The sequence below is a fragment of the Doryrhamphus excisus genome, linkage group LG6, assembly GCF_037039965.1.
Source record: "Doryrhamphus excisus strain RoL-2023G ecotype Guam linkage group LG6, RoL_Dexc_Guam_v1.1, whole genome shotgun sequence".
NCBI lineage: Eukaryota > Metazoa > Chordata > Actinopteri > Syngnathiformes > Syngnathidae > Doryrhamphus > Doryrhamphus excisus.
In genome coordinates, this window is record NC_136362.1 from 2,600,619 (window position 1) to 2,612,638 (window position 12,020).

General features: G+C 38.5%; 1 protein-coding gene across 4 annotated transcripts in view; it reads right to left on the minus strand.

The window, feature by feature from the left end:
* Positions 1 to 2,077: 2,077 nt before the first annotated feature.
* mical3a (microtubule associated monooxygenase, calponin and LIM domain containing 3a) overlaps positions 2,078 to 12,020 on the minus strand; it is a 79,180-nt gene continuing 69,237 nt past the window's right edge. For all 4 annotated transcript variants that reach the window (XM_078791113.1, XM_078791116.1, XM_078791114.1 and 1 more), the window contains 3 exons: positions 6,431 to 6,530; positions 5,749 to 5,822; positions 2,078 to 4,845 (listed from right to left, as the gene is read on the minus strand). In XM_078791113.1, coding sequence (XP_078647239.1) covers positions 4,661 to 4,845; positions 5,749 to 5,822; positions 6,431 to 6,530 — 359 coding nt within the window. In that variant the 3' untranslated portion in view covers positions 2,078 to 4,660. The remainder of the gene's footprint in view (positions 4,846 to 5,748; positions 5,823 to 6,430; positions 6,531 to 12,020) is intronic.

Below are 12,020 nucleotides of genomic sequence, written 5' to 3' on the forward strand. Positions count from 1 at the left end.
TAATATAATTATATATAATATATAATAATAAAATTATAAAATACATTTATTTTAACGTTTTTTATTTTTAAATTTTTGAAAAAATTTTTTTGCTTATTTCTCAAAATATTACAACATTTAAAAAAAACATTTTTTTTCTTCAATATTTCAACAATAATAGAACAAACAACCCCCTATCATATACCTACCAAATTAAACAGTTGGGTTCGGCAGCCATCCGGAAGTCCTCGGGAATGTTTGGGAGTGTGACCAATCCCAGCTGAGTGGGCGTGCCTGCAGGTAGAATGCTATATGTGGACGGTTTTGGAAAATCCAAGGAAATACAGCCGGAATAGGTGCCGATTCTGGAAGATCTTTTGTTTATATTTCATTGTTTTATGATATTTTCATTATTATTCAGATTATTTTGTAGTTTTATTCTGGTAATATTGACTTTATTGTCGTAACGTTACAATTTTTAGCTGTTAATATTCTTAAAATTACAATTAGACAGTTGGATTCGGCAGCCATATGGAAGTCCTCGGGAATGTTTGCTTTTAATATTCTTAAAATTACAGCTTTTTTTTGTTACAGCATGATTTTTTTTCTCTTAGTGGTTTAAAATACGCTTTTTTTAATTCCGTGATGCTGAATTTGGACTTTTTTTTTTCTCAAACTACTGCAGATTTTTTTTTTTCCCAGTTTTGCCACACGCCAATAAAACAATAAAAAGACTCAAGATAGTTAAGTCGACACGTACGCGTTTTGTACCTTATCTCACATGCTAACGTGACGCAACCAAAATTGCTGACTCGATAAAATGTCTTACAAATGAAGTCATAAAAATCACAAAAAAAAAAAACCTCTTCTGAAATAATCCATGAAAATGAAGATGTTAGAAAAGAGCAACTGCATTGTTTTATTGCCGCTTGCAGCATACATCCGACACATCCGACACATCCAATATGCATCCATGGAAGCTACACAAGCATTTACACAAATTGTGTCAACAAAAATTTCAAAATTAGCATTCTTATTTTTTTTTTTTACATATAATACACTTTTCACACGTCAATAAATATCAACACAATCGCGTCGCGCACACAAACACACACACACACACACGCACTACAACAACCCATCCTAGCACACACACCAAGTCATACGTCACACGTTCAGTGTAAGCCGTACGACAATTTTAATGCTAAATATCCACAAAATTTGCATTGCAAATGATTCCACCCCCCCAGAAATGAAGTAGAAAAGGCATTGGAGATTGTTGAAATGCACGTCAAATTAGCAAAAAGAGCAAACATAAATGGAATTATTAACGAAGAGTCCGTGAGGTAGCGGCATCGAACAAATAAACCAGGGGTGTCCAAATATTTTGGGTGAAAAATGAACCAATTTACTTTTTGATTTGTTTTTGGGAGGATTTTTTTCTTGAATTTTTAAAATATATTTTATATATAATATTTCTATTTTCTTCTTGTAGTAGTATGACTTTATTATTTTTTTAATATTATTTTTATTTATTTATTTCATTATTTTATTTTTTAAATTTATTTTTATTTATATTTTAAAAAAATTCTTGAATATTTTTCCTCATCACATTACCAGCTCATTCTTGTAAAATTGCCACTTTTTACCCCTTTAGAATATCAGTTTTAATATTATTTTTATTTATTTTATTATTTTATTTTTTACAATTATTTTTATTTATATTTAAACATTTTTCTTGAATATTTTTCCTTATCACTTTACCAGCTCATTCTTGTAAAATTGCCATTTTTTTTTACCCCTGTTAGAATATCATATTTTTCATATTTTCTCCCTAAAATCATTTTATCAATTTTTGTAAATTTGGCCAACTTTTTACATTTCTTCTTGAAAATGTTCTTGTAGTAATTTTGACTTTATTCTCGGAACATTAGTATTTTTCACATTTAAAAAAATTATTTTTTCAATGTTAAAATATTATTTTTTCATCATAATTTCTTCATAATGTGAGTTTATTGTCATAAAATCAGCAGATGAAAAACACATCAATTCACTCTTTGATTTGTTTTTGGGAGGATTTTTTCCTAGATTTTTTAAAAAATATATTTCATATATTATATATTATTAAATATTATAAAATATTTCTATTTTCTTCTTGTAGTATTATGACTTTATTTCCATAATATTGACTTCAAACATTTTTCTTTAATATTTTTCCTTATCATATTACCAGCTAATTTTTGTAAAATTGTCACTTTTTCCCCACATTAGAATACCATATTTTTCACGTTATTGTCCATGAATTATTTTCCATAAAATCGTTTTATAAATTTTTGTAAATTTGGCCAACTTTTTATATTTCTTCTTGAAAATGTTCTTGTAGTAATTTTGACTTTATTCTCGGAACATTAGCACTTTTCAAAAAAAAAAAAGACATTTTTTTTCTTCAATGTTTCAATGTTATGCTCCAAAATATAATTTTTTTAATCATAATATGAGAATGTAATATTACAAAATTTTCCTCTAATATTTGTTATATTAAGAGGAATTTTATCCGATATTGCTGTTAATATTTCAATTTCTGTTGTTTAAAAAAAAATTGTTTTAAAATGTGCTCCACTTTTGTGGCTGCCGGTGTGAACTTTGGACATGGCTTGGAATAAAAACTGCGGCGCTTTAGCCATAAATGTGACAGCGGTTTCAAACCACGGCACGGATATAAAAAAAATATAAATATATTATTAATATGACATTTTCTGCAAGCTTTCCAGATTGATTTAAGCTCCTCGCCTGGAGACGCTTTGTTTCACCTTTGACCACGTTAGCCTTCCAGTTAGTTTAAGAAAGAAAAAAAAAACAGGTCAGGTCAAAGGTTAAAGGTCGGAAAAGGAACATGCATTTCTTCCAACGTGACTGGAGTGGTGATCAGTCAATCAATGAGGCGGGGGGGGGGGGGTCCGGGGGCCGGGCTTTTCCCAGCGAGGGCCGCATAAGGTAAAAATCGTAAAAATATTAATATTATATTGAATATTATATGGTATATTATATTGAATATTGTATATTATATTTAATATTATATTGTATATTATATTCAATATTATATTGTATATTATATTGTGGCTGGCCACCAGTCCAGGGTGTACCCCGCTTCTCGCCTGAAGACAGCTGGGATAGGCTCCAGCACCCCCCGTGACCCTGACCCCGATAAGCGGTAAAAAAATTAATGAATGATTATATTGAATATTATATTGTATATTAAATTGTATACTAAATATTATATTGTATATAATATTGAATACGGAAAAGTTTTTTTTCACACATGAAAGACATTGGGTGCGTATTTGGCACCGAGACCAGCTGTTGGAGCACCTCTATGACCGGTTGGGATATCCTTACTTTTATTATTTTTCATCATTTTTTTTTTTACTGTGAGACGCCCCTAGAGAATTCATTCATTTTGTACCGCTTATCCTCATGGGGGGGGGGGCTGGAGCCTATCACAGCTGTCTTGGGGGGGGGGGGGGGGGGGCAGGCGGGGGCCCCAGAGCAGTGGTTCTCAATTTCTTTCTGTCATAGTCCCACCAGGGGACGGAAAAAAAAAATTTCACGCCCCCCCCCCCCCATTTAAAATACTATTAAGAAACTGTTACTACGGATTTATTTATGTTATGTATGTAGGAAAACACAACATTCCGTGTGCCCGGAAAAATCAGCCATCCTGGTCTAATCTAAAATGGCCGCTTGTCTTTGGAGAAATGTCTTGTTTTCCATTTTTCGTCCTTTTCTCGTGATGGAAGACGGGAGTCGAATCTCGGATGGGGTCCGTGTTTTGGGATACGTGGGAAGACACAGCATTCCGTGTGCCCGGAAAAATAATCTAAAATGGCCGCTTGTCTTTGGAGAAATGTCTTGTTTACATTTTTTTTGTGCCGTTTTGTGACTTCCCTTATTGAATTCCGATGTCCGATGGACAATAAAAACGCTAAAAAAATTCAAATAAAATTTTGGACACCCCCCCTCCCCGTCCCCCCCGCCCCCGAAATGAGGAGAACCAGTCTCCAAATGCTCCTACAAGGCTCCTACTACGTCTGTATTCTATGTCCTTGGATGGATGGAGGTGGGGCCGGGGGCCGGGGGCCGGGGGCCGGGGGCGGATGTGTGGGGGTGGGCTTCACAGGTTTGGACACGCTGGGCACTCCCGTGTGAATGCAACATACGCAACAAAAAATGATAATAAATACATTATTAAAGTTGGAGAGGGGGCCGGGGGCCAGGGGGGGCGGGCGGCTTGAGTGGTCTTCAGTGGGATAACAAAGTGGGGGGTGCGATCTGCTGTAAAACAGACTGCTACTACTCAGCTATTTACACAATTAAGGACTTTCTGTACATAAGCAGGACTAAACTGCGATATTCCCTTTTCCTTTTCCAATATTCCCAAATTAACGGCTGTGATGATAATAAAGTGTGTGTGTGTGTGTGTGTGTGTGTGTGTGCCGTCGCTCCACTCACGGAGTCAGCCCCAACCTGCCAAGTGAGTAACTGTCACTGCCTGCGGGGGCTGACGATTTGTAAACGCTGCGATGACGTCAGTCGCCGCCATCGGTTTCATGCGTTTGGCCCGCCGCCGTTCTTTTCTCCGATGTCCCGGGGACCTGTCGGACTTAAAACGACTTAAAACGACTTAAACCCAATTGAGGTTGAAGCCTTTGGAGAGCATCACGGCTTCCAGGTCCTTGTCTTCCTCCTTCTCCCGGAGCCGTTGTTCCTCCAGGAGGGCCACCAGGGCGTCGCGTTGCTCCACCACATCCAGCATCTCGTTTAAGATCTGCTTCTCCTGTGCGAGCTCCTTCTCCGTTTTCAGGTGGTCTGAAAAGACGTAAGGCAAATGAGAACCCCCGCCCAAAACCACAAGCGTTCTTGATCCAGTAGGTCTCGTATTAAGGTTTCAAAGAAGTACTCTACTGGTGGAAACGTTAAGAACAGGGGTCTCAAACACGCGGCCCGCGGGCCAAATGCGGCCCGCAAGACACTAGTTTGAGGCCCCCGCGTTGTTATGAAAGTTTAATGTTAGCGCGGCCCGCGCAAGTTTGATATGGATGCTGTATGGCAGGGGTCTCAAACACGCGGCTCGCGGGCCACATGTGGCCCGCAGGACACTAGTTTGATGCCCCCCGCCTTGATATGAAAGTTTAATGTCAGCGCGGCCCGCGCAAGTTTGATACGGATGCTGTATAGCAGGGGTCTCAAACATGCGACCCGTGGGCCAAATGTGGCCCGCAGGACACTAGTTTGAGGCCCCCGCGTTGTTATGAAAGTTTAATGTCAGCGCGGCCCGCGCAAGTTTTGATATGGATGCTGTATGGCAGGGTTTCAAACACGCGGCCCGCGGGCCAAATGTGGCCCACAGGACACTAGTTTGAGGCCCCCGCCTTGATATGAAACTTTAATGTTAGTGCGGTCCGCGCAGGTTGGATATGGATGCTGTATGGCAGCGATCTCAAACACGCGGCCCGTGGGCCAAATGTGGCCCGCAGGACACTAGTTTGAGGCCCCCGCCTCAACCTGAAGCTCCATTGTTCCATTGAAGGACCCCACATCGTGATTTTACTGCATGCGTTTATTTGCAATAAACGGGTAATTCCTGGTAAATATTATAATAATCGCTCCCATTTTGGAGTTTTACTTAGAACCTCCTGAAGATCCAACAGCACCCAAAATAAGTTCTTGCAATTTTTCAACTGGTCTTCAAACTAACTCGAACAAACTCACCTTCCACTGCCATGCGCTCCCTGAGCTCCTGCTGTAGTCGACTCTGTCGGTCCTCCAGCTCCAACTCTCTGGCGCTTGGGAGACAAAATGGAGAAGTAACGCCATGATTCCGTTTATCGATAGTAGTTATTTCGTACTGTAGTACTGTACTCGTTATTGAGACTTCTAGTGTGCAAAACCAGCAAGGGGATAAAATAACCTTTTACGATCAGTAACTGTTACATTTGTTCACTTCCTGCTTTCCTAATATAGTTTAAGTTTTTTTATTTATTATTTTTATTTTTATTAATTTTAATTTTTTATTATTTTTATACATTTTAATTTGTATTTTAATTATAATTGATAATTTATTAAATATAAATATAATAATATTATACAATAACAATAAATATATAATATATTTATAATTTTTTTTATTTTTTTTTTTTCATTTTCTACCGCTTTTTCCTCACGAGGGTCGCAGGGTGCTGGAGCCTATCCCAGCTGTCTTCAGGTGAGCAAGAGGCGGGGTTCACCCTGGACTGGTGGCCAGCCAATCACAGGGCACATATAGACAAACAACCATTCACACTCACATTCATACCTATGGACAATTTGGAGTCGCTAATTAACCTAGCATGTTTTTTTTTTTTTTTGGAATGTGGGAGGAAACCGGAGTACCCGGAGAAAAACACACACTTACAATATCATGAGTTCGGACTCATAGCGGACCAAGGCGTTCTTCTCCTGCACTAGCTTGAACCACTCTTGCATGAGTTTGGGATCGTCCTTCTTGCCCATGCCTGGAAAAAAAAAAGAGGAAGCATATTTGGGAAGTGAGAGGACGGGACGGCAGCCGAGACGTGACACAAAAACCGATGGATCGATGGCGGATGGTGGATGACATATGCAAAGCCGGGATGTCCTTGCTGACGGGTGGTGAAGTGGACGTATGGACTCAACACACCGAGGCGGTGGTTTGGTCCGTACTTCCCGGGGTCACAGAACGATAGCATGGAGGATTCGAACTGCATTTAGACGTGCGTACAAAGATTTTGTAGATATACTAAGAAGGTACTTCAAGGAAAAAACTGCATCTCAACTGTAGTACTGGAGGTGAAAAACTGTAAGAATCATTACTACCAAGTCCAGTCTTCTTTTTCAGAACATTCATTCATTTATCCTCACAAGGGTTGCGGGGGTGCTGGAGCCTACCCCAGCTGTCTTTGAGCAAGAGGCGGGGTCCACCCTGGACTGGGTGCTAGCAACCATATTCCCCGAATGCACACTCTATAGTGCTACACAAACTGTTTTTGTTATGATTTATTCATTCATTTTTTACCGCTTATTTTCACAAGGGTTACAGGGGTGCTGGAGCCTACCCCAGCTGTCTTTGAGCAAGAGGCGGGGTCCACCCTGGACTGGGTGCTAGCAACCATATTCCCCGAATGCACACTCTATAGTACTACACAAACAACTGTTTTTGTTACGATTTATTAATTCATTTTTTACCGCTTATTTTCACAAGGGTTACAGGGGTGCTGGAGCCTACCCCAGCTGTCTTTGGGCAAAAGGCAGGGTCCACCCTGGACTGGGTGCTAGCAACCATATTCCCCGAATGCACACTCTATAGTACTACACAAACAACTGTTTTTGTTACGATTTATTCATTCATTTTTTACCGCTTATTTTCACAAGGGTTACAGGGGTGCTGGAGCCTACCCCAGTTGTCTTTGAGCAAGAGGCGAGGTCCACCCTGGACTGGGTGCTAGCAACCACATTCCCCGTATGCACACTCTATAGTACTACATAAACAACTGTTTTTGTTACGATTTATTCATTCATTTTTTTACCGCTTATTTTCACAAGGATTACAGGGGTGCTGGAGCCTACCCCAGCTGTCTTTGAGCAAGAGGCGGGGTCCACCCTGGACTGGTCACCAGCCAATTACAGGGCACATATAAACAAACTACTAGACAAGCTGCTAGCAACCACATTCCCCTGTATGCACACTCTATAGTGCTACATAAACAACTGTTTTTGTTCCAGTTTATTCATTTTTTTCCCGCTTATCACAGGGTCACTGGAGCCTACCCCAGCTATCTTTGGGCGAGAGGCGGGGTACACCCTGTACTGGTCACCAGCCAATCACAGGGCACATATAAACAAACTACAACAAGCTGCTAGCAACCACATTCCCTGTATGCACACTCTATAGTGCTACATAAACAACTGTTTTTGTTACGATTTATTCATTCATTTTCTACCGCTTATCGCAGGGGTGCTGGAGCCTACCCCAGCTGTCTTTGGGCGAGAGGCGGGGTCCACCCTGGACTGGTTGCTAGCAACCACATTCCTCGTATGCACACTCTATAGTGCTACATAAACAACTGTTTTTGTTCAAATTTATTCATTCATTTTCTACCGCTTATCGTAGGGTCGTAGGGGTGCTGGAGCCTACCCCAGCTGGTGGGACACACAAGCACCAGACTTGACCGAACCGAACAGGCAATTAACGCAGGTTTGAATGATCCCAAAATAAACCCCAAGCGACTGCAAAGATAAAACTCACTTCCTGTTCGTCACCCAACTCCGCTCCCCCAGACCCCGGAATCCATTTACAGCTAAAACATATGAGCATGATGCTAATTTATTTTCTTTTACTATGTCTACTATTTTGGGTAATACGAGTGTAAAAGTGACTATAGGGGTGTTATTCCATTCTAGAGGGCTCTAATATATTCATTCATTCATTCATTTGCGACCGCTTTTTCCTCACGAGGGTCGCAGGGGGGTTGCTGGAGCCTATCCCAGCTGTAGGACACACAAGCACCAGACTTGACCGACCAAACAGGCAATTAACTCAAGTTTGAATGATCCCAAAATAAACACGGGCAGCATGGGAGAGCCCCCAGTAAAAGGCAAAGCAAAATAATAATAATAATAATAATAATAATAAAAACAGCCGTGAAGCAGAAATCAATGGCATCACACAGGAAAACAAAAGATTGCGTCTCGACACAACTTGCAAACACAGGAAAAATCTCCACCGGCAGATGTTAGCTACAGGAGCAAACCATACGAGTCATTCATTTTTCAAACTCGCTATGTGCAGGGTTTTTTAATATTTATAAGAAATCTTCACACCATGCAAGGTTCACAGTCCTGAATTATAAAATTGGCCTGCAAGCTACAGCCGCCACGGTGTGAAAAAGACAACCTCACTGCATTGGGATTCAAGGATTCACTACTTTTTAACCAAAACAAGCAGAAAAAAAGGAAAATACGGCCACTGGGATTTGGGAATACAACTGTTTAGATCGGGGGCGTCCAAACTGAAAGGATGCGTTCTATTTTTCAGGAGAAAAGGGTTTCTCGGTTTTGTGAAAAAGGCAATTATTCAGATTTCCTATTTTTCTTTTTGCATTTGTGAAATATTGCAACTTTCTTCTGAAATCATCTTTGTACATTTTTATTGGTAATATTATGGATTTATTTCCGAAAAATATTTAGACTTTTCCCATAATATTACAATTTTTCCCCCCCAACTTAACGTAAAAAAATGCTAACTATTTTGTTTTGTTTCTCTTAGTACTATGACTTTTATTAAGTAGTCTTTTTTATTTAATATTTAAATAATATTTATTTTTTATTTATTTTATATATATTATAATATATATAATGTATACATTATAATAATAATATATTATTAATAATAATAAGTAATTACTATTTATGAATAATTTCATAAATTTAAATTTATATATTAAATTTAATATTTAGAAAATGTACACATTTTCTAAATATTATGAATATTATATTTATATTATAATAAATATTACCATTATTAATACATATTTTTATTTATTAAAATACAAGTATTTTATATTTATAAAAATGTAAAATAAAATATATTATTAAATATAAATTATTTATATTATTAAATATAAATTATTTTTAATTGCCATATTAAATTAAATATAAATTTAATATTGGAATAATAAATGTAAAAGAAGATTTATATATTATATTATATATATATATATATTTATATATTATATTTTATATTTAAAATTTGACTGTTTTATTGTTGTAATATTCCAGCTGTTTTTACCGGTTCCTCCCCCCGATTATTAAAGTTATTCTTATTATAATATTTTTATATTAAATTATTTTTTTATATTTATATTATTTTTATTATATTATTTATTAGTATTATAAGTTTATTCTTGTAATTATGACGTTATTCCTATTTTACTTTGGCTTTATTCTTGTATTTTTCTGCAATTTGATTTGAATAAATTATGTTGTTCTAATTAAACCTTTTTTTCTCTGAAGGGCCAACAAAAAAAACAAACAAAAAAAAAACACAGCGGGCCACAGTTTGGACACCATCGATGCAGCTATTTAGCAAACCAGAAACATGCATTTCGTTTAGAAAGACACCACAGCACACAGTAGTCATCTACTGAGCCGGGGTAAAGGCGGGGGTGGCGGGCGGGCAGGGGGGCGGAGGGGTTAAAGGGCAAGACGATGAGGAAGGCTTCAAGAGGGATAGCCCAGTTCTGGAGAACCCCTGTGGTTGCCATAGTAACCTGCCACACCGTCAAGCAGAGGCGGCGAGGTTACATTACCTTCAGGGGAACAGCAGAGGCAGAAGGGGAGAGGTCTCCGACGTTGTGTCCCCGCAAAGGGCTCAACTTCCACGAGACAGGGGGGAAGGGAGCGGGGGGCTGACGCAGACACGGACGCGGGCGCGGAATAGACACGGGATGGAAAAGATGATGAAGAAGAAGAGGAGACAAGGAGAGATGTTACAGTGAGAAACAGTAGAGGACACAAGGTGGGGGGGGGGGCGGGGGGCGAGGGGCGAGGGGCCACGGCACAATGAGAAAAGAGAAAAAAAAGGTGAAAATCAAAAGAGAGGCATAGCAGCATTGAGATCGGAGATTGAGATCTGTTGCATGCGCGATGAATAAAGTCAGAGTAAAAATAATAAAACAGTACAGGCGGGAGGGAACACGGCGCAATGAGAAAAGAGAAAAAAACACGGGAGGTGAAAATCAAAAGAGAGGTATAGCAGCATTGAGATCAGAGATTGCGATCTGTTGCATGCGCGATGAATAAAGTCGGAGTAAAAATAAAAAAACAGTACAGGCGGGAGGGAACACGACTCGATGAGAAAAGAGAAAAAAAACTCGGGAGGTGAAAATCAAAAGAGGTATAGCAGCATTGAGATCGGAAATTGAGATCTGTTGCATGCGCGATGAATAAAGTCGGAGTAAAAATAATAAAACAGTACAGGCGGGAGGGAACACGACTCGATGAGAAAAGAGAAAAAAAAACACGGGAGGTGAAAATCAAAAGTGGTATAGCAGCATTGAGATCGGAGATTGAGATCTGTTGCATGCGCGATGAATAAAGTCGGGAGTAAAAATAATAAAACAGTACAGGCGGGAGGAAAAAGCCTTTTCCATAATGCACTCATGGTACTCTTCCATTAGGCCCTCGCAAAAAACAAACAAAAAAAAACAGTAGTACATTCGCTAATGCTAATGCTAATGCTAACACCGAGTACCCGTCGAGAACCCACACATGTGTACCAAAACTTTGTGCTAAATCTTCAAATATCAAATTTTGGAGCACCACCATGTGGAGTCTTTGTGAGAAAAATACTATCCGATACAACAAAGTTTTGTATGAGTAATTATTTAAGTAAATACCCTAAAGTGTGTACTTTACATAATATAGCATAACATACATAATAACACTATTTGAGGGAATATGGTAATACAATTCCCTTAAAACACTCGATGGTTATAACATTAAGTACAACATCACCAAGATAGACATGAAAGTACTACAAGTGTTGAGGGAATATGGTAATACAATTCCCTTAAAAAAACACTCTATGGTTATAATATTAAGTACAACATCACCAAGATAGAGATGAAAGTACTACAAGTGTTGAGGGATGGTTATAACATTAAGTACAACATCACCAAGATAGAGATGAAAGTACTACAAGTGTTGAGGGAATATGGTAATACAATTCCCTAAAAAAACACTCTATGGTTATAACATTAAGTACAGCATCACCAAGATAGAGATGAAAATACTACAAGTGTTGAGGGATGGTTATAACATTAAGTACAACATCACCAAGATAGAGATGAAAGTACTACAAGTGTTGAGGGAGTATGGTAATACAATTCCCTTAAAATACTCTTTGGTTATAACATTAAGTACAACATCACCAAGATAGAGATGAAAGTACTACAAGTGTTGAGGGA